The sequence below is a fragment of the Mustelus asterias genome, chromosome 3 (assembly GCF_964213995.1).
Source record: "Mustelus asterias chromosome 3, sMusAst1.hap1.1, whole genome shotgun sequence".
Lineage (NCBI taxonomy): Eukaryota > Metazoa > Chordata > Chondrichthyes > Carcharhiniformes > Triakidae > Mustelus > Mustelus asterias.
In genome coordinates, this window is record NC_135803.1 from 135,781,747 (window position 1) to 135,806,008 (window position 24,262).

Sequence of the window (24,262 nt, forward strand, 5' to 3'; positions counted from 1 at the left end):
TTCCTGGTTTGATTCTACAGATACAAACTGAGGCTTGGACTGTTTCTGTGTCCCACACACATCCCTTGGTGAAAGGTGGCTCATTGGGATTTCCACAGGGTTCGCCATCCAATTAAGGATGGCAGGCAGGCTTTCAGAGTTGGAGGGGGCAATCCGAAGCCTTCTAGGTTAGGAGGAGCAGCAGGCAGTGATGAAAGGTAAAAATGGGCATGACATCTCTCCAACATCTTTAAATCTTTAATTAAAAATAGCCAGGTCACTACCACTGGTGTATGCAGAGGGGCAGCTGGTGGGAAGTTAGGGAACTCCTCTACAGAGCATCTTACACCCAGTGGCTGTTCCTGCATGCAGGAAGGTCTTCTGGACCTTCTGGAGCATTGACCCCCGCCCCCCCCCCCCCCCCCAGCAGCTTGCCGATGGGTGCCTCCCTACAGGCCACTAAATGGCTAGTCAGCTTCCTTTTTTTGGCCTCAATTTGGCTCCTAAAGAATCGGATTGTCGATCTGCTGCTTGTTATAAAATCGTAGAATCCCTACAGTGCAGAAAGAGGCCAATCGGCCCATCGAGCCTGCACAGACATCGATCCCACCCAGGCCCTATCCCTGTAACCCCATATATTTACCCTGTTAATCTTTCTGACACTAATGGGCAATTGAGCATGGCCAATCCACCTAACCTGCACATCTGTGGACTGTGGGAGGAAACCAGAGCACCTGGAGGAAACGTACACAGACATGGGGATAATGTGCAAACTCCACATACCTGAGGGCACAATTGAACCCCGGTCCCTGGCGTTGTGAGGCAGCAGTGCTAACCATTGTGCCACCATGCCGCCCTTGTGGGTGGGTAGCCCGGCCAGCTCCATCACCCCTCTGGATAAAGGTCCAGGGAGTGGGATGGAGCTGGGAACCAGCATGTTGGCAGGCAGGGCTAATTTCTGGCTGTGGCCCAGCAACAATCCCAGCTCCAGCTGGGACCAAAAGTCCAGCCCAACTATCTGCTAGGTTAGCAGATTCCAGTCAAAGAGACTGGAATCTGGTCTATGCCACCACCGACCAAGCTGATGTAAAACAAATCAGCAGGATTTGTATTGCTAGATCTTATTCATGGCCCCTTGATGAAAGTGTACATGTGACTGTCAGGTGATGACAGGACCAGGACTGTAAGTTATAATAGCCCGACTGTCATTTACTGTCTTGCCTCATGCATGATGAATGCCTGTTGGAAGAGGTTACCAGGTTTGTAGAATGACATTGTATTCAGGAAAGAAAAGGGAAGTGAATTAAAAAAAACTCCACTAGATTTGAAGTTAAATTGCCTTAAAAAGTAGTTTTTCATAAACTAACAAAAACAAAATAAATTTTGGGCTTAAGAAAGAATGGTTGCCTACGGTGATGCAATTTGTATCCTGGCAACCAAATTTGTGCCCTTGTGATGTGTGGATTAACATAGAACATAGAACAGTACAGCACAGAACAGGCCCTTCGGCCCACGATGTTGTGCCGAGCTTTATCTGAAACCAAGATCAAGCTATCCCACTCCCTATCATCCTGGTGTGCTCCATGTGCCTATCCAATAACCGCTTAAATGTTTCTAAAGTGTCTGACTCCACTATCACTGCAGGCAGTCCATTCCACACCCCAACCACTCTCTGCGTAAAGAACCTACCTCTGATATCCGTCCTGTATCTCCCACCACGAACCCTATAGTTATGCCCCCTTGTAATAGCTCCATCCACCCGAGGAAATAGTCTTTGAACGTTCACTCTATCTATCCCCTTCATCATTTTATACACCTCTATTAAGTCTCCCCTCAGCCTCCTCCACTCCAGAGAGAACAGCCCTAGCTCCCTCAACCTTTCCTCATATGACCTACCCTCCAAACCAGGCAGCATCCTGGTAAATCTCCTCTGCACTCCTTCCAGCGCTTCCACATCCTTCTTATAGTGAGGTGACCAGAACTGCACACAATATTCCAAATGTGGTCTCACCAAGGTCCTGTACAGTTGCAGCATAACCCCACGGCTCTTAAACTCCAACCCCCTGTTAATAAAAGCTAACACACTATAGGCCTTCTTCACAGCTCTATCCACTTGACTGGCAACCTTTAGAGATCTGTGGATATGGACCCCAAGATCTCTCTGTTCCTCCACAGTCTTCAGAACCCTACCTTTGACCCTGTAATCCACATTTAAATTTGTCCTACCAAAATGAATCACCTCACATTTATCAGGGTTAAACTCCATTTGCCATTTTTCAGCTCAGCTTTGCATCCTATCTATGTCTCTTTGCAGCCTACAACAGCCCTCCACCTCATCCACTACTCCACCAATCTTGGTGTCATCAGCAAATTTACTGATCCACCCTTCAGCCCCCTCCTCTAAGTCATTAATAAAAATCACAAAGAGCAGAGGACCAAGCACTGATCCCTGCGGCACACCGCTAGCAACCTGCCTCCAATCCGAAAATTTTCCATCGACCACCACCCTCTGTCTTCGGTCAGACAGCCAGTTACCTATCCAATCGGCCAACTTTCCCTCTATCCCACACCTCCTCACTTTCATCATAAGCCGACCATGGGGGACCTTATCAAACGCCTTACTAAAATCCATGTATATGACATCAACTGCCCTACCTTCATCAACACACTTAGTTACCTCCTCAAAAAATTCTATCAAATTTGTGAGGCACGACTTGCCCTTCACGAATCCGTGCTGACTATCTCGGATTAATCCGCATCTTTCTAAATGGTCGTAAATCCCATCCCTAAGGACCCTTTCCATCAATTTACCAACCACCGAAGTAAGACTAACCGGTCTATAATTACCAGGGTCATTTCTATTCCCTTTCTTAAACAGAGGAACAACATTCGCCATTCTCCAGTCCTCTGGCACCATCCCCGTGGACATCGAGGACCCAAAGATCAAAGCCAAAGGCTCTGCAATCTCATCCCTTGCCTCCCAAAGAATCCTAGGATACATTTCATCAGGCCCAGGGGACTTATCGACCTTCAGTTTATTCAAAACTGCCAATACATCCTCCCTCCGAACATCTATTTCCTCCAGCCTATTAGCCTGTAACACCTTCTCTTCCTCAAAAACATGGCCCCTCTCCTTGGTGAACACTGAAGAAAAGTATTCATTCATCACCTCGCCTATCTCTACTGACTCCATACACAAGTTCCCACTACTGTCCTTGACCGGCCCTAACCTCACCCTGGTCATTCTTTTATTCCTCACATAAGAGTAAAAAGCCTTGGGGTTTTCCTTGATCCGACCCGCCAAGGACTTCTCATGTCCCCTCCTAGCTCTCCTAAACCCCTTTTTCAGCTCATTCCTTGCTAACTTGTAACCCTCAATCGAGCCATCTGAACCTTGTTTCCTCATCCCTACATAAGTTTCCCTCTTCCTTTTCACAAGACATTCCACCTCTTTTGTGAACCATGGTTCCCTCACTCGGCCATTTCCTCCCTGCCTGACAGGAACATACCTATCAAGGACATCCAGTATTTGTTCCTTGAAAAAATTCCACTTTTCATTAGTTCCTTTCTCTGACAGTTTCTGTTCCCAACTTATGCCCCCTAATTCTTGCCTAATCGCATCATAATTACCCCTCCCCCAATTGTAAACCTTGCCCTGCCGTACGGCCCTATCCCTCTCCATTGCAATAACAAAAGACACCGAATTGTGGTCACTATCTCCAAATTGCTCTCCCACAACCAAATCTAACACTTGGCCCGGTTCATTTCCCAGTACCAAATCCAATGTGGCCTCACCTCTAGTCGGCCCATCCACATATTGTGTCAGGAAACCCTCCCGCACACACTGCACAAAAACTGCCCCATCCAAACTATTTGACCTACAAAGGTTCCAATCAATATTTGGAAAGTTAAAGTCCCCCATGACAACTACCCTGTGACCCCCACACATATCCATAATCTTCTTAGCAATTTCATCCTCCACATCTCTATTACTATTTGGGGGCCTATAGTAAACTCCTAACAACGTGACCGCTCCTTTCCTATTTCTAACTTCAGCCCATATTACCTCAGTGTGCAGATCCCCCACGAAGTGCCTTTCCGCAGCCGTTAAACTATCCTTGATTAACAATGCCACTCCTCCACCTCTTTTACCAGCTTCCCTACACTTAGTGAAACATCTATACCCCGGAACGTCCAACAACCATTCCTGTCCTTGTTCTACCCACGTCTCCGTAATGGCCACAACATCGTAGTCCCAAGTACCAATCCACGCCCCAAGTTCATCTACCTTGTTCCGGATGCTCCTTGCATTGAAGTAGACACACTTCAACCCACCTTCCTGTCTACCAGTACCCACCCTTGACCCTGATACCTTCCCCAATACCTCACCACCCTCACTGACTTCTGGACTACAACTCCCTTTCCCACTCCCCTGACAAATTAGTTTAAACCCCCCTGAAGAGCCGTAACAAATTTCCCTCCGAGGATATTGGTGCCCCTCTGGTTCAGGTGCACCCCGTCCTGTTTGTACAGGTCCCACCTTCCCCAGAACGTGTTCCAATTATCCACGTATCTGAAACCCTCCCTCCTACACCATCCCTGCAACCACATATTTAACTGCACTCTCTCCCTGTTCCTCAACTCGCTATCACGTGGTACCGGCAACGTACCAGAGATGACCACATGTTTCGTCTTGGCTCTCAGCTTCCAGCCCAGCTCCAGAAATTCCTGCTTTAAATCCCCGTCCCTTCTCTTACCTATGTCATTGGTACCAATGTGCACCACGACTTGTGACTGTTTCCCCTCCCCCTTCAGAATCTGGAAAACACGGTCTGAGACATCACGGACCTTGGCATCCGGTAGGCAACATACCATCCGTGAGTCTCTTTTGCTGCCACAGAACCTCCTATCTATCCCTCTAACTAACGAGTCCCCAATAACTATCGCCCTCCCGCTCTCCCCCTTTCCCTCCCGAGCCACAGAGACGGACACAGTGCTGGAGATCCTCTCACTGCGGCTCCCCACTGGTATGTCATCCCCCTCAACCGTATCCAAAGCGGAATACTTGTTGCTAAGGGGAACGACCACCAGGGATCCCTGCACGGACTGCTTCCTCCCAGCCCCTCTCACCGTCACCCATCTGTTTTCAATCCTCGGAGTAACCGTATTCCTAAAGCTTGTGTCTATGGCCATCTCTGCGTCCCTGATGATCCTAAGTTCATCCAACTCCAGCTCCAGTTCCCTAACACGGTTTTGGAGGAGCTGCAGATGGGTGCACTTCCCACAGGTGTAATCAGTAGGGACACTGTCGTCGTCCCTCACCTCAAACATAGTGCAAGAGGAACATTGCACTGCCTGCACACCCATCCCCTCTAGATACCTTGCCAGTACATTAAAATAATTCATTAAAATTTGACACTTCCACAGGTTTGATATTATTTTAGTGTTTCTGCAATGACAAGTTTGCATTCTGTAGTTTTAATTACATTTTTTCCCCTTTAACCGTGCATAGTCTTCAGCGGATAAAATAAAACCTGCCTCTTGACACTGTGCAGCTTGGGAAGGCTAAAAATAGGCCAGTGAAAAATTGCCATCACATTGATATTATTACACTGCTCTGGAGACCAAAACCACTTTGTAAGTTCAATGTAAAGTTACATTTGGTTTCCGGGATCCAGAATCTGTAACCAATATTTCAAGATTTGTGATATTTTGAAAACAGTAATAATTTTCTGGAAAGGGGGAGCAGCTGGGCGCCGTTGTAGATGACTTTATCATTATTACCAGAGAGTTACCTTGATCACATAATCAGATGTGCGCTACAGTGCTGTCCTTATCAGAGACTGAGTTCATCCCACACTTGTACTCCTCCTTTATGGAGAATATTTGGGAGAGGGCAAAAGACAAAGAATTAGTTGAGTGTTGTGCAGAAATGATAAGCTACCTAGCTGGTTTGGTAAGAGGAGGAGCAAGTTGCACCATATGTACATTTAAATATGCACATTGCACATTGAGGTCATGTTTCCTGTCTCCCTTCAATGTGAAAAATCTCAATTTCCAGCTGCCCTCCTTATTTTATTTCTCAACATCTTCACGTTTGCCTTACAACTCAAGGGATGTTTTGTTATTTAACTCAATGATCAATTCATTCCTATCTCAATTTCAAATCATGATTTGTAACTCCAGCTATGACACAGAATTATTATGTCAGGTTTATGTGGCATGCTTATTAAATGACATTTGGTTTAAAATAAATGACTTTGTAAACTAGGGTCACAAGTATTAAAAAAAACAAGCCGCACATGCTCTATTTTTCCACTAAACGAATATATAACTAAGGATACAGAGGTTAGAGGTGAAGGACAGTTTTTCTCTGGTAAAGAATGTGCTCCGGTTAGCAATATTTACAGAATAACCAAGACTGCAATATTATATATGTCAGTGGTAACATTTTCTCCAAAACTATGCGGTGATTGTGAAATAGAAATTCCCCTGGAGTGTTCTGTAAGTGTTTGATAGTTTCAGCAGGAGACCATGTCTACTTTGAGAACTGGACCTCCAGCAGGAGACAATGGGTGGTATTTTCCCTCAAAAAAGTGGCACAGCAGCGTGAAAACAGGAGTGCTCCACGCCAGTATTTTCAGAGTGCTTGGGCGTAATTGTGCAGGATGCACAACCCTTCAAAGGGTTGTGAATCTGTGGAATTCCCTGCCCAGTGAAGCAGTTGAGGCTACCTCGTTGAATGTTTTTAAGGCAAGGATAGATAAATTTTTGAACAGTAAAGGAATTAAGGGTTATGGTGAGTGGGCGGGTAAGTGAAGCTGAGTCCACAAAAAGATCAGCCATGATCTTATTGAATGGCGGAGCAGGCTCGAGGGCCTACTCCTGCTCCTAGTTCTTATGTTCTTATGTTTATATTCTTATCCCCAATCTGTTGTCGACCCGGGAGACCTCCTCGCACCGCCCCCCCCCCCTTCATCGGTGGCATTGTTACCCCCCCCCACACCAACACAGGTTGCCGGCATTGGGGCATCAGGACCTTCCCAATGAGTCCCCTGGTGGACCCGCAACATTCACCCCCTTCCCATCATAACCCTTTCTGCGGTCCACCCCCACCTTTGCATAGGCTAGGTGAGCACTGCCAGGCAGGCATTGCCTGATGGGCACTGCCCGGCCATGCCCCCCAACCACCCTGGGGCTTCAATGGCTTCCGCTGTCCCCCAGCATGGCCATGGCGCATTGTCTCCATTACTCTAGAGCAGTAGTGATTCTCAAAACGTCATGCCGGCGAGATTGAAAGCATCCAAGAGGAGGGGAGCAGCTGTGCTGGATCCGCTAATCGAATGCAGATGCAAGCAGTCTAGTGGTAATGAACTTTGTGCACAGAAGCTGTTCTCACCAGCAAAACAGGGCCGGGAAGATAGCAATCACAAATTGGACTTTTGGCTTCTCATGCTATCTACCCGGCTCACCATGCTGATCGACAGGCATGGCAAGCTGGTAAGGTCACGCCCCTTGCCTCTCCAGAGTTGCCAGCTTGGGAGACGAATCAATCACCCATTCTGTGAAGACTGGGAAATGTAATTCATAGGCCAAAGATACCAAGATGAATTTTAGCTACCCATCCTGCACAGCCTGTGATTAACTAGTTCAGCACACCTGATTCCTTCACTTCATTCCATGTTCAAATGTCAGAAATTTACAACATAAGCACCCATGTTTCTTTGTTCTTGTCTTTTTTTGATGTGGAGTTGCCGGCGTTGGACTGGGATAGGCACAGTAAATAGTCTCACAACACCAGGTTAAAGTCCAACGGGTTTATTTGATAGCACAAGCTTTCGGAGCGCCACTCCTTCATCAGGTGAGTGCAGGATGTGCTTCACAAACAGGGCATATATAGACACAAACTCAATTACAAGATAATGGTTGGAATACGAGTCTCAACAGGTAATCAAGTCTTTACAGGTGCAGACAATGTGAGTGGAGAGAGGGTTAAGCATAAGTTAAAGAGGTGTGAATTATCTCTAGCCAGGACAGTTAGTGAGATTTTATAAGCCCAGGCAAGTTTTGGGGGTTACAGATAGTGTGACGTGAACCCAAGATCCCGGTTGAGGCCGTCTTCATGCGTGTGGAACTTGGCCATCAGTCTCTGCTCAGCGATTCTGCGTTGTCATGTGTCGTGAAGGCTGCCTTGGTGAATGCTTACCTGGAGATCAGAGGTTGAAGGCCCTTGACCGCTGAAGTGTTCCCCAACAGAAAGAGAACACTCTTGCCTGGTGATTGTCAAGCGATGTTGATTCATCCGTTGTCGTAGCATCTGCATGGCCTCCCCAATGTACCATGCTCAGGACATCCTTTCCTGCAGCATATCAGGTACACAACGTTGGCCGAGTCGCAAGAGTATGTACCGTGCACCTGTTGGATGGTGTTCTCACGTGAGATGATGGCATCTGTGTTGATGATCCAGCACGTCTTGCAGAGGTTGCTGTGGCAGGGTGGTGTGGTGTCGTGGTCACTGTTCTCCTGAAGGCTGGGTAGTTTGCTGCGGAAAATGGTCTGTTTGAGGTTGTGCGGTTGTTTGAAGGCAAGGAGTGGGGGTGTGGGGATGGCCTTGGTGAGATGTTCATCTTCATCGATGACATGTTGAAGGCTCTGGAGAAGATGTCATAGCTTCTCCGCTCCAGGGAAGTACTGGACGACGAAGGGTACTCGTGAGCTTTGTGCACAGAAGCTGTTCTCGCCAGTAAAACAGGGCCAGGAAGACAGTAATCACAAATTGGACATTTGGTTTCTCATGCTATCTACCCGGCTCACCATGCTGATCGACAGGCATGGCAAGCTGGTAAGGTCACGCCCCTTGCCACTCCAGAGTTGCCAGCTTGGGAGATGAATCAATCACCCATTCTGTGAGGACTGGGAAATGTAATCCATAGGCCAAGGATACCAAGATGAATTTTGCACTTCCTGTGATTAACTAGTTCAGCACACCTGGTTCCTTCGCTTCATTCCATGTTCAAATGTCAGAAATTTACAACATAAGCACTCCTATTTTTTGTTCTTGTCTTTTATTGTTTTGCTTTCAGTTATCAGGTTTTTTTTGTCTGAATAAAGTGATTTAATCTCTGAAGTTTTTGGGTTAAACTTTATCTCTTTGCAAGTGGATGAGATTTGAATAATTTAAAAGTACAGCCAAATTTTGAAAGTCATAAAATCAAAGCTCACCAGGTTTCATCTTTGGTTGAAGTAAGAAAAAACCATTACTGTGCAAAACTTTAAAAGAGAAACTGGCTTGAAAACTATGAAAATACCTATAAAGCTTTGGTGAAAAACTACAACAATCATTGTGCAAACTGTGTGTGTGTGGTGAACCATCGTTGGTCCCCACTGTGGGATTGTTCTAATGTTGTTGTTGGGCTGGGGTGGGATTGATACACCTGTGGTTGTAACTGTTGTGGCACATCCCAGTCAGGCTCCGCCTCCTGGGAGAGGTATAAGACCCCCTGCTCAGGCGGGACCTCTTCAGTCTGGGATAGTGTGTTAAAGTTCTGATAGTTCCATTGTTAGTTAATAAAAGCCTTCTTTTACCGAAGCTTTGTGCCTCGTGTCCAATTGATGCGCATCAGTGTGTGAGTATATGTGTGTACACATGCATGCGTGTGTGTGTGTGTGTGCACGCATACACATGCGTGCATGTGTGTGGACTGGTTTTGGGTGTGGAGGGAACAATAATCACATGTGGCGGTTCTAATAGTAGACGCAAAGGAATGGAAACTGAGGGAGGGAGTGGGCAGTCTTTTAACCCAAGCAAAATAAATCACATGAGCTTGAATAATCCATTCAAAATACATACATTAGAAACATAGAAACATAGAAAACCTACAGCACAAACAGGCCCTTCGGCCCACAAGTTGTGCCGAACACATCCCTACCTTCGAGACCTACCTATAACTCTCCATCCTATTACACTCCATGTACTCATCCAGGAGTCTCTTAAAAGACCCTATTGAGTCCACCACCACTGACGGCAGCCGATTCCACTCGCCCACCACCCTCTGTGTGAAAGACTTACCCCTAACATCTCCCCTGTACCTACCCCCCAGCATCCTAAACCTGTGTCCTCTCGTAGCAGACATTTCCACCCTGGGAAAAAGCCTCTGAGAGTCCACCCGATCTATGCCTCTCAACATCTTATACACCTCTATTAGGTCTCCTCTCATCCTTCGTCTCTCCAAGGAGAAAAGGCCGAGCTCCTTCAGCCTATCCTCATAAGGCATGCCACTCAATCCAGGCAACATCCTTGTAAATCTGCTCTGCACCCTTTCAATCTTTTCCACATCCTTCCTATAGTGAGGCGACCAGAACTGAGCACAGTACTCCAAGTGGTGTCTGACGAGGGTCTTATATAGCTGCATCATTAACCCCGGACTCCGAAACTTAATCCCTCGATTGATAATTCAATTGTCAATTTATGATCAAATTATGTGGGATATAACCGAATGTGGACAACAAAGCATCTTGAATTTTTCATTTAGTGCAATTTTCTGCCTTATATTGATGGTAGAGAAACTCACATGAAAATTTTGCTAGATGTGTATAGAATGTGGTGCATAGTAAATTATGATTTGTTTGACACACATATCATGTTTGCCTGCAGACTAGCAACATATTGCAACCTAAATGTTTCGGAAAGGTTGAGTATATTTTGACTTCCTCTGTTGCTTAACTAGTGAAACAACAATGAAGTTCTGGCTTTAATTCATCTGTTCTTATTTTATCATTTTCAATTCAGATATAATTACAATCGCTGTATAAATGATTGATTCCCAGGCACCAGTTGACCAATTTACATGGGCATAACATTGACTGGATGGTATTCATAAAACCGGCCTACATCCAGTAAATCATTCAGATTAAAGTGAAAAACAATCTAACAGTAAAATTATATGTTAGCCACACAGGATATTGAAAGATAATGACCAAGTTATGCAGTTGTTTGTACATAATTACCAAAATATGGTAAACCTTTAAACAAGTAATATGTAGTCAATGAAATTAACTTACATTTTATCATATACTGAAGCCTTTTCAAACCATTAGAAATTGAGAGTTGGTTGTATAGTAAACAGTAACTTTCAAAACTATTAAAATGTAATTATTTCTATTCACTATACATTCATTATATGTTATATATAATATATAATCATAACACAATCTATCTACTCTCATGTTTTTCTACACAGACGTCACAGCATTACCAATAACAAACTTTTATGACTTAGAAAATTGAGTTTTTGGCTTTTAAGTCAGGCAATGTCTGACAATATGACTGTAAGAACATAGAACAGTACAGCACAGAACAGGCCCTTCGGCCCACGATGTTGTGCCGAGCTTTATTTGAAACCAAGATCAAGCTATCCCACTCCCTATCATCCTGGTGTGCTCCATGTGCCTATCCAATAACCGCTTAAATGTTCCAAAAGTGTCTGACTCCACTATCACTGCAGGCAGTCCATTCCACACCCCAACCACTCTCTGAGTAAAGAACCTACCTCGGACATCCTTCCTATATCTCCCACCATGAACCCTATAGTTATGCCCCCTTGTAATAGCTCCATCCACCTGAGGAAATAGTCTTTGAACGTTCACTCTATCTATCCCCTTCATCATTTTATAAATCTCATTTAAGTCTCCCCTCAACCTCCTCACCTCCAGAGAGAACAGCCCTAGCTCCCTCAACCTTTCCTCATGAGACCTACCCTCCAAACCAGACAGCATCCTGGAAAATCTCCTTTGCACTCTTTCCAGCGCTTCCACATCCTTTTTATAGTGAGGTGACCAGAACTGCACACAATATTCCAAATGTGGTCTCACCAAGGTCCTGTACAGTTGCAGCATAACCCCACGGCTCTTAAACTCCAACCCCCTGTTAATAAAAGCTAACACACTATAGGCCTTCTTCACAGCTCTATCCACTTGAGTGGCAACCTTCAGAGATCTGTGGATATGGACCCCAAGATCTCTCTGTTCCTCCACAGTCTTCAGAACGCTACCTTTGACCCTGTAATCCACATTTAAATTTGTCCTACCAAATTGAATCACCTCACATTTATCAGGGTTAAACTCCATCTGCCATTTTTCAGCCCAGCTTTGCATCCTATTGATGTCTCTTTGCAGTCTACAACAGCCCTCCACCTCATCCACTACTCCACCAATCTTGGTGTCATCAGCAAATTTACTGATTCACCCTTCAGCCCCCTCCTCTAAGTCATTAATAAAACTCACAAATAGCAGAGGACCAAGCACTGATTCCTGTGGCACTCCGCTAGCAACCTGCCTCCAGTCCGAAAATTTTCCATCCACCACCACCCTGTCTTCGATCAGATAGCCAGTTACCTATCCAATTGGCCAACTTTCCCTCTATCCCACACCTCCTTACTTTCATCATAAGCCGACCATGGGGGACCTTATCAAACGCCTTACTAAAATCTATGTATATGACATCAACTGCCCTACCATCATCAACACACTTAGTTACCTCCTCAAAAAATTCTATCAAATTTGTGAGGCACGACTTGCCCTTCACGAATCCGTGCTGACTATCCCGGATTAATCCGCATCTTTCTAAATGGTCGTAAATCCCATCCCAAGGACTTTTTCCATCAACTTACCAACCACCGAAGTAAGACTAACCGGCCTATAATTACCAGGGTCATTTCTATTCCCTTTCTTAAACAGAGGAACAACATTCGCCACTCTCCAGTCCTCTGGCACCATCCCTGTGGACAGTGAGGACCCAAAGATCAAAGCCAAAGGCTCTGCAATCTCATCCCTTGCCTCCCAAAGAATCCTAGGATATATTTAAGATATATATAAGATATATAAGGATATATATACAATACATGAAACTTCGACACATGAATAGGCAGGGAATTGTGGGGTATAGACCACATAGAGGCAAAATGTCTTTAGTTTAGAAAGGTGTCATTTGTTGGTGCAGGCTTGGTGGGCCAAAGGGCCTGTTCCTGTGCTGTACTGTTCTTTGTTCTTATTTTGATGAAAAGTTTACAATGGTTTTAAAACGTACAAATGTTTTCAAAATATTTTGGCTGGTTATTGCTGAAATTCTTAGTACTGTGGATACATTGCTGAAAATAATCCACCAGAAGTAGGTTCTAAATAATTAGAATATCTAGCAGGGGAGCAATGTGGTCGATGATTCACATTACGCCCAACCTTGTAGCAGAAAGAGTAAAATAAAATATGTTAAGAACAACTTAGTATTAACAGTGTTATAATAAATGGGGCGAATCTAACAATGTGTGTTTATGCCTGGATTGCTAATCTAGATACAGAAATGTATTCACACCGATAGGTAAATATTCCAATAGAATTTTAGAATCACACCACGTGCAGTGTGTAATTTTCTAGTCCTCATCCATCCATCGTTATGAATTTTCAAATACTAACATGAATTATTTGAGTTATGACTACTCAAATTTATTTACTGTTAGAATAGAGAGGCAACTCTCATACCATCAATCCAGATTTGAACATAGGCGCTAGAGACGAAACAGACTTTGCCAATTCACTATTTCACGCAGTTCCCAACAGTAACTTAATTTAAGTAATAGTTTATACAGGAGACTAATTTCTGACTTAGAAAAAAAAGAAAAAATGTACAGTAACTAGAAATATCTCTCCAGTGATAACCGTGACACATTCAAAGTATGACGGCACAGTGGTTAGCACTGCAGCCTCGCAGTGACAGGACCCAGGTTCGATTCCTGGCTTGGGTCACTGTCTGTGCGGAGTCTGCTCATTTCTCCCCGTGTCTGCATGGGTTTCCTCCGGGTGCTCCGGTTTCCTCCCACGGTCCGAAAGACGTGCTGGTTAGGGTGCACTGGCCATGCTAAATTCTCTCAGTGTACCCAAACAAGTGCCGGAGTGTGACGACTAGGGGATTTTCACAGTAACTTCATTGCATGTTAATGTAAGCCTACGTGTGACACTAATAAATACATTTTAAAAAAGTAAGACACTTAAACCAATTTAAAAGTATTCAGTTTTTTTATTTAAAATACTTTGCCAGTACAGAACTGTCATCTTTGCAGTTTACAGATAGTTTGTAACTAAAATATTCCCTTTGAGTAATAATGACTGAAATGGGTATGCTATACGGCAAGTGGTAAACCCTTAACCACACTTGTGCTTTCTCGCTCAGCACTCCTTTAAATCCATTTTTTGAATTGTTCAGAAGTGAAAAATAAGTGGCTTAGATTTGTTTGCTAAATAAAAATGGATTGTTTTGAGATCATGATGACAATGATAAACTCTCAAAAAGTCTAGTTATTTCAGGATATCTGAAAGTGCACTCAATGTTATAAGGTGCAGTGAATTGAACTGCAGTGAGCATTTCTATCAATCATTATGCCAACAGTGGCAGTAGCAGCCTCTGCTGGTTGCACATTAGTACTGCATGAATTTCCTCACAATGATCCATTATTGGTAGGGTAAAAATATTACTCTTGACGCAGCATCCAAATACTAATTGGACATTGTTCGAGAACATTTTAAAATTATGACAAACATCATTAGCACATGATTGAATGCATTAGAAGTATCTTGCATTTTAAAAACCAAAGCTGGACAATAAAATAAAGGATCCCTGAATGTCAGTTACAGCCCATACAGTGTAAAATATCTCTATATTTCATTTGTAAAATTCACAAATACATTGCATATCATTAGCTAGATGCAAATTCAAAATTAAGCTTCTAATTGAGTACTTAAGTTCCAAAGAAATAATAAAAATTAAATGGACCATTTGGCTGTGTTTTTATGAACTAATTGTCATTATAAAATAAGGCTCAGGTTATATGCAGTCACAAGTCTTATGTGATGCTTTGAATAGGCAAATTCAACACATCAAAATGAAATGGCTTACATCATTATTAAATAAAAAAGCTATACAGTAGGTAAACCTATCAATATCTATTTTGTCTTTAACTTGTTTTTACAAAATAGCATAGTTTGATCCCATGCATTTGGAGTTATCCAGTTCAATAATCAACATTGCAGGAATGTATCCATCGAGTTACGGTACAAAAAATGTAAGCAGGATATCTCATAAAACATTCTGATTTTAGATAACTAAGAGTACGCATTATATGTAATGACAATTTCATTCTCACTATTAGGACCGCAGCACTTCACACCGTATGATTAGGCTCTATTCCTCGTTTGTGGTTGAACAGCCATTAAAGAACACGCGCAAAGCAAATTTTCAGTTTTACCTTTTACAGATTTCATTAGACAGCAACTCATGAAAAAGTGTTCAATGTGCTGAACTGTAATACCTTGAAGCTGCAAAGAGCTTTCATTACATTGCATGATTTGATAGGGGGAATAAAAAGCAATTCATAAACATACCAATAATCTTAAAATGAAAACAGAGCAATTTGTTTATAGTTTGGCAGAAAATATGAAGAGAATCTGGCACAATGTAATCAGCTGGGATCCAGACTGGGCTGTGGATATGCTGATTCAACAGAACCAGTTAATCATCAACACCGACAGCAGGATGAAGTCCAATGTCATTTTGCCAAGTTTCCAAATAATACAAGGGAACCAGTAATGCTATTGCTCCCCCATCCCTCCTAAGCCAGTGGAGACATTCTGATATTCACAATGGGCTACTCTTTACTGGCTGAGCTATATATCATAAATAATTTGGCAAATATTTCTACCAGATGATTTGAACAATCATTTCTGTTGGCTCACACAGCATATGTTTCTAAATAGAGAGGCTACATAATACTCCCTTAAATGTAGCCCATTTTTATCAGAAATCCATGTTATTTTCTTGACCCTTTCCTTAACAAGCCGACACAAAATCTTTCCAGAAATAAAGTACTTTCATTTAATTAATTCCCTTTTAGGAATGTGTAACGCTGTTAAGTTACTGTAATATGAATAAACTCAGCTATATTACACAAAGCAAGGTCCTGCAAATAAGCTGCGGTGGTGTTGGTTGGAATATCCTGCACTGATAACCACGAATCTGTGCGTTAAATTACATTTGTTCATTATGTAAAGACTTTGGACAGAATGTTCCCGTCCCGCCCACCAGGGGAATAGTAGTGGGTGGGGTGGACCATGAAAAGGACCGTTGACCTTGGGCGGGATTTTCCAACCTTGGGGTAAGCATGGCCGTAAAATTGTGGCAAAAAGTAAGAAATTCACCTATTTAGCAGACTTAAAATAAGGAGGTTGCCTTCCCCCCATTATAACCTTTAAAAATGTAATAGTTAAAATAATTGAAATTTAATTAAGTGTAGTGCTGACTGAATATTGGTCTGGTGTGTTAAAGATGTTGGAGGCTATTTATTGGAGAGATTAATTATGAATCATTTGATTCTGCACTTATTCATACTAATTCTAATACACTACTTCTTTTTGTGTGCCTTATGACTCCATTAGCAGTCAATATTTAATCAAGGATATAATGACTGAACTGGATTGAATATAGTCTCTATATATTCTGTGTGTAAACTTGTCGTGCTGTAATTAATCTTCTCTTCTGCAGCCCCACCACTGGTCAGAGGAGTGTAATTACAACACATAAATGAACATAGGCACTATCCATTCTAAAGGCAGACATATGAATGAATAACGATAATAAAACTGGGACAGAATATATTATTTCAAATTGGAAGGTGAATTACACCTGATCTGATTGCTGCCTGACCTTTAGTCCAGCTTCACCCGAGAACTACATCCTGCAAAACTGGCACAGTGGTTAGCACTGCTGCCTCACAGCGCTAAGGACCTGGGTTCAATTCCCAGCTTGGGTCACTGTCTGTGCGGAGTCTGCACATTCTCCCCGGGTCTGTATGGGTGCTCTGGTTTCCTCCTACAGTCTGAAAGCCGTGCTGGTTAGATGCATTGGCCATGCTAAATTCTCCCTCAGTGTACCCGAACAGGCGCTGGAGTGTGGCAACTAGGGGATTTTCACAGTGACTTCATTGCAGTGTTAATGTAAGCCTACTTGCGACTAATAAATAAACTTTGACTTTTTATATTAAAGTATATTAAAGTCAATAATAACTTGTTTGTAGTTTGATTTTAATAGGGGTTATAATGGCAAGAATCCTTCTTTAAATGGTTAAAATAAATTGAAATCTTTTGACGATAGCTGTTCATATGCTATCCTTTTTGTACAATGCCATATACAGTAAATATTGAAGAAAGTTAAGCCAATATGATTATTTATCAAATGATATTCTTAACCATAACATTTGCTGTTAAAATGATTTATAGTTCTATAAAATAAGAATGGAAATATCATGTAAGCAATCTGTACATTCAGCACACCACATGAACAATTATCACAAGAGTCCATGAACTCAATAACCCAACTTAAAGTTTGAAGATTATTTTAGTAATTCCATGGAATTCCATGGGCAGGGTGGGGAAAAAAATTATAGGACAAGCTTTTAACCTTATACTAAACAAAAATCCCTTTAAACCACACTTATAACAATGTTACGTTAAAATGCTCAAACGAATTTCAGACCAAAATGTTTTATGATCAATGAAGACCCACAGGGTTGACATCACTATCAATTTGAATGGACAATTAAATGTTTCTAACATCAAGCCCAAATGGGCTTCCTTTGCTAACCACTCCCAAATAAAATTAAGGACTGGAACAACTTCCCACAAAACCTAATTTACAAACTTGCCAAGGACGCATTTGAGGAAAATTCCTTGAACTTTTAAAATTAATACAGGCATCAATTGCACTCATTATGCATTGCCTGTGACAATTTCCCAGTGGAAGACAATGGAGGGAAACCTTACCAAATACATTGGTACTTATTGATTAACGATTATTAATTTAACTGAACGTTATGTAACTTGCATCAGATTAATATGATAAATGTAAATAGCCATAGATCAATGATTATAATGGCTTTTGAAAAGTATTTATTACTATGTACTTAAATTGCACTTTTAATGAATTCAATGGATTCTTATAGAATTCTGCTGGATTTTGATACAGCTTATGCTTAATATTTTGTAAGTAAGGGGATATTGCATTTTTCTGTTGGCTTCACAAAGAATCCAGTGTAACTATGTTTTGCCGTTTCTAGATTATATGACATTGAATAATGTAAAAACTAATAGTGCTCACTAAGAACTTTTTGCATTTAAAACAATGAAAAAAAGTTGATTGTGTGTTCATTTAGAATCTCTTCTGGGTGATACTTCTATCCACTTGCAAAATTACGGGAAGCACTTTCAACACAGCATTCAAATACACACTTAATTGTATAGAAGACATAGTACTGAATGACGTAAGGTGAAATCTAGAGCCTAGTTAAAAATCATAGAATAGAATCATAGAATCCCTACAGTGCAAAAGGAGACCATTCGGCCCATCGAGTCTGCACTGACTACAATCCCACTCAGGCCTATTCCCATAACCCCACATATTTACCCTGCTAATCCCCCTGACAGTAGGGTCAATTTAGCATGGCCAATCAACCTAACCTGCACATCTTTGGGAGGAAACTGGAGCAACCGGAGGAAACCCTCACAGATGCAGGGAGAATGTGCAAACTCCACACAGTTGATTAATATAATGAAAATAGTTAACGTTAGTTCATTTTAATTTTCTGTATTATGCCCAGTTTTTTACATTTGCAATGAAATAATAGGCCTAGATGATTTATCTTAAACAGACAGACCGAAATTTGAGAGAAAATAATTTGCCAATTAAATGGCTTGCATAATTTGCGGCCAACCCCCATCTAAACAATATCAGTCAAGTTTCAGTTATGAAGATGATAGAAAGGATGAGTCAGTGCAAGGGTGATCCTGAAGGACAACACAGACTGGATATGAAAGTTAAGTTTGTCAGAAAAATGACAAGTTGAACTCTGAACACTCTAGGCTTTTATTCTATGTTCCTAACTGCTGATAGACAAATTCTCAAAATCTTTCACAGAACAAGGATTTTTTAAGGCACTCGAGCAATTATTTGCAATATTCAGTAATATCTATTACCAGCGCAGAAAATGTTCTACATTCCTGCCAGCGTTTTTCTGTACAATGGAGTCAGGTGCAATTCCACAAACTATTATTTGGGTGCCTAATGACACTGCCATTCATAAGTTGTTTCTGTTGTCACAGTGGACAATAGAACTGTGGAGTTTGAGAAAGGGACATTGCTTTGTCCATGGTTCAAGGGGAGGCTTTCTAATACAAGTCCTTATATATTTCTTGCAGGAGTGGATGAAGACTCATTTCTGCCTCCGTTTTTCTGATCGTGTGCAAAAGCTGCACATGCTCAGTGACAATCTGTCTTAGATCTGTCATCTTTTGAAGTAGTTTTGCAAATAACTGTGGTGAATCTGGGTGGTTTATCTTAAGTTGAAGGGCAAGTGCTTGTAGGATGCTGTCCTGCAGTTCTTCAATTGGTTTAACATTTAGCAATCCAGGCCGATCTAAAACAAAGCAGATAAATAGTTTCATATTCTGATACAATTACTACACCTTGCATTTTATGTCAAATCATCAAAACAGTAAATCATTTTGCAGGAGCATTATCAAACAAAATTAGGCACCCAGCCACATAAGAAGGACATGCAGCCAAAAAAGTGGTCAAACAGGTAGGTTTTAAGGAGCATTTTATAAGAGGAGAGAGGTAGAGAACCTGTTTAGGGAAGAAATTCCTCAACTTAGGGCTGAAGCAGCTAAACTGCAGCGCATATTATGAAGGCATCTTTCTTCTGAATGAACTTCACAATCAAAGCCTCTTAAAAAAAAATCAACAGTTTACAAGACTATTCTATAGTAATTCACTTACTTTGTTTAGTTTTCCCTTGATGGGATTAAAAATGATGGGCGGAATTTTCCTGCCCCTCCCACCATGGGAATCGTAGTGGACAGGATACGAACCATGCAATTGTCCGTTGACCTCAGGCAGGATTTTCCGGCTTTGGGCGAGCGTGGCCTGAAAGACCCGCCCGATGTGTTTAACAGGACACTAATGTGGTGAAGATACAAGCCAAAAAACCTATTACACCCATGTCAGACTCATATTCATAGACTACAGCTCAGCCTTCAACACCATTATTCCGACGAGACTCATCTCTAAACTTCGTGGCCTGGGGTTCGGCCCCTCCCTCTGCAACAGGATCTTAGATTTCCTAACCCATAGACCGCAGTCAGTAAGGATAGGTAACAACACCTCCTCCATGATCATCCCTAACAACGGTGTTCCACAAGGCTGTATCCTCATACTATACTCTTTATATATCTCTGACTGTGTGGCCAAACTCCCATCCAATTCGATTTGCTGATGACACCACTGTTGTGGGTCAGATCTCAAACAATGGCGAGACACATACAGGAACGAGATAGAGAATCTGATGAACTGGTGCGGCAACAATAATCTCTCCCTCAATGTCAACAAAATGAAAGAGATAGTCATCGACTTCAGGAAGCATAGTGGAGGCCATGCCTCTGTCTACATCAATGGGGACAAAGTAAAAATGGTCGGGAGCTTCAAGTTTTTAGGTTTCCTGATCACCAACAACTTGTCCTCGTCCCTCCATGCGGACGCTATAGTTAAGAAAGCCCACCAACACCTCTACTTTCTCAGGAGACTAAGGAAATTTGGCACGTCCGCTACAACACTCACCAACTTCTACAGATGCACCATAGAAAGCATTCTATGGTTGTAATACAGCTTGGTATGGCTCCTGCTCTATCCAAGACTGCGATAAAATACAAAAGGCTGTGAATGAAGCCCAGTCCATCACTCAAACCAGTCTCCCATCCATTGACACTGTCTATACTTCTCGCTGTCTTAGAAAAGCAGCCAGCATAATCAAGGATGCCACGCACCCCGGACATTCTCTCTTCCCACCTTCTTCCACTGGAAAAAGATCCAAAAGTCTGAGGACACGTACCAACCGACTCAAAAACAGTTTTTTCCCTGTTGCCATTAGACTTTTTAATGGGCCTACCTCACATTAAGTTGATCTTTCTCTGCACCCTAGCTATGACTAATACTTCTGCACTCTCTCCTTTCCTTCTCTATCTATGGTATGTTTTGTCTGTTTAGTGTGCAAGAAACAATACTTTTCACTGTATACTAATACAGGTGACAATAATAAATCAAATCAAATCTATTGCCCAAAAGTGATTATATGATTGTGTTAGTTCACTAGTGTAAGTTCATTTACACATTCCCACGAAATCAAATACGATAATGAGGAGAGATTGAACAGATTGGGTCTGTACTCATTGGGAGTTTAGAAGGCTGAGGGGTGATCTTATAGAGACATATAGGATAATGAAGGGGCTGGATAGGGTAGAGGTAGAGAGATTCTTTCCACTTAGAAGGGAAACCAGAACTAGAGGGCACAGCCTCATAATAAGTGGGGGCCAGTTCAGAACAGAGTTGAGGGGGGACTTCTTCTCTCAGAGGGTAGTGAATCTCTGGAATTCTCTGCCCATTGAAGTGGTGGAGGCTACCTTGTTGAATATGTTTAAATCACGGGTAGATAGATTTCTGATCGATAAGGGAATTAAGGGATATGGAGAGCAGGCAGGTAAGTGGAACTGATTCGCTTCAGATCAGCCATGATCTTGTTGAGTGGCGGGGCAGGCTCGAGGGGCTAGATGGCCTACTCCTGCTCCTTTTTCTTAGGTTCTTATGTTCTTATAACGGTTCCAAGCAACTTTCCGTAATATCACAAAGCAGTCAGTGCTCAAAATGTGTCAGTGCTAGCATACCAATACAGAAATGGACAGAGGAAAAGTAAGAATTATTTTTTCTAAAAGTGCTAATGGCGAAACATCTGTTTTAATGGTAACCCATTTGTGTTTTTTGTAATATGTTTTATGATTGTGCAGAACACAAGGAGATTTTCTTGACAGGCTATGGTGTAACAAAATTGTGAAAGCATTTATAAAGAATATACAGAGTTCTATTACACACAAAATTATATCTATCCCTATAATTCACAATTAATCCCCAGAAAATAGAAGTGACTTTCCCACAGGGCAAGCATGTGATCCCATGCAGGCCATCAGTTGGTGGACTGAGTGGAGACTAAAGGAATAATTTTGTCAGGGTCTGATGCCAGTAAGAATCGGTCAGTAAACCTCAGTTAAGGTGTTGCAACTCTATCCTTGAATTCTACATGGAATCTCACCTTTTAATGATACTAATTTTCAGAGGTGTTCCCCTCCCCTAGCACCCGCCTTAAAAGGAAAACACAGGTGAGAGAGTAAACCTAGTAACCTATTAGAATGAGAAATATTTGCTTTCTCAGGCAGGGAATTTTTCGTAGTATGGGGAGTGTCTTAGAGAATCATGCAGGGGGAAATAACCTTTTCAAAACACAGTGGAAGTAAGACTTCCTGGACCATGCATGAAAGAAACACAAAATGACAATGGCTTGAATTTTCCTGCTGTTCCTGTCAATGGGATCTTCTGCTGAACCCTCACTGTGAGTTTTCTGGTGGTGGGGGGGCCATATAATGGGAAACCCTGTTGACAAGTGCGATTCCAGAGGATTCCGCTGTCGAGCACCTCCGCTGCAGTGAAATGCGTGGTGGGGTGGAGGGGGCGTGGACAATCCCACCCAATCTCCATTCATCCAAAATCCAGTGCAATGATCTGTTATTAAATTGGACCAGGAGTGGGCTTTCCATCCCCTCGAGCCCATTTTGTCGTTCTGTTTGTTCATGGCTGAATTCACTGACCAGCTTTGGCTCCTTGCCCCTTAACACTCTTGCCTGACAAAAATCTCCAAATCTCAGTTTTGCAATTTTCAATCCAACATCCTGAACATCCAACATTCCCCTTTTTGGGGAAAGCAGTTGCAGATTTCCACTAATCTTTATGCAGAAAGACTTATGAAATCAGGAGCAATACTAGAAGCATAAAGAGTCATTTGAAATATTTGATATACCCTTCAAGATTATGTGACAGAGTCATAGGCTGGAATTTTACCACCCCACCCGCCACAGGAATTGGAGCGGGTGAGGGGCGGACCATGGAAAGGTCCGTTGACCACGGGCGGGATTTTACGGTTTTGGGACGAGTAAGGCCGTAAACTCCCGCCCATAGAGTCGTACAGCGCAGAGAAGGCCCTTTGGCTCATCAAGTCTGCACCGAAAATAAATACCACTAAAGACATGCTAATCCCATTTTCCAACACTTGTCTCATATCCTTGAATGCTATGACGTTTCAAGTGCTCATCCAAATGCTTTGCAAAGTTTGTAGGTTTCCGGCCTCCACTCTCTTCCCAAGCAATGCATTCCAGGTGTATAATGATTTTACCACTTAAAACTGAAGCTTTGTATTATAATTTTTTTAAGACAAAGTATTTTGTTATGGTGAAATTAAATGTTCAATTGTTTGGAAGCTAGTGCAATGGAAGTCTTGGTGAGAAATTTGAACTTGGCTTCTCTTGTGAATTCATCCCATCACTATTAAAACTGGCTATTCATGAAAAACACATTTCCAAGTAGCTTATTTTAATCATATTAGTATTGTGGCAACTTCAGCATTATTTCAAAGACCAAAACAAAATTTAATGACCACCATTGAGAAAGGAACTATATTCACTCCATGTTATTTATATGGATTCCTTGGAAAATATTCCACATTGTACGAAGTAGATTTTTGTTGACATAAGCTTGTGTTCTCATGTATTGCTAATTTGAGAATCTAATGCTTACGTTCCATGAATAGACTCTCAGTTAAGATGGTCTCTGGCCAATGTTGAAACACTCTCCTAAGCACTTTTCTTAAGAGTATTTGGCTGCTAGTTAGAAATTTCTGCAAATACCACAGCAAGTAGTTGAGGCCAAAACATTGTGTGATTTCAAGAAAAAATTAGAAAAGCTCTCGGGGCTAAAGGGATCAAGGGATGTGGAGGCAAGGCGGGATATTGAATTTGATGATTAGCCATGATCACAATGAATGGCAGAGCAGTCTCAAAGGGCCAAATGGCCTACTCCTGCTTCTATTTTCTATGTTTCTATGCACAGGTTCAAGGTATCAAAATATAAGTGTTCATTCAAATCCATGATAGTTTCTGCAGTTTTTTTCAACTACTTTAGCGCAACATTATATAAAAAGAACTTCACTGTTCATGAATTCTTCAGGGGAGTGTCTTAGGTTCAATGACCTTCCGTCCACCATTAGTTCACAACCATTCGTGGCTCCTTAGACACTGAAGCAGTCCATATCCA

At 42.2% G+C, this 24,262-nt stretch overlaps 1 protein-coding gene across 5 annotated transcripts in view; it reads right to left on the reverse strand.

Annotated features, from left to right (window-relative positions):
* Window positions 1–17,092: 17,092 nt before the first annotated feature.
* pparg (peroxisome proliferator-activated receptor gamma) overlaps window positions 17,093–24,262 on the reverse strand; it is a 114,117-nt gene continuing 106,947 nt past the window's right edge. For 4 of the 5 annotated variants that reach the window (XM_078209717.1, XM_078209718.1, XM_078209719.1 and 1 more), the window contains one exon: window positions 19,093–19,490. In XM_078209717.1, the coding sequence (XP_078065843.1) occupies window positions 19,243–19,490 (248 nt within the window). In that variant the 3' untranslated portion in view covers window positions 19,093–19,242. Of the gene's footprint in view, window positions 19,491–24,262 lie in introns of all 5 variants that reach the window. The other variant, XM_078209715.1, reaches the window with a different exon arrangement.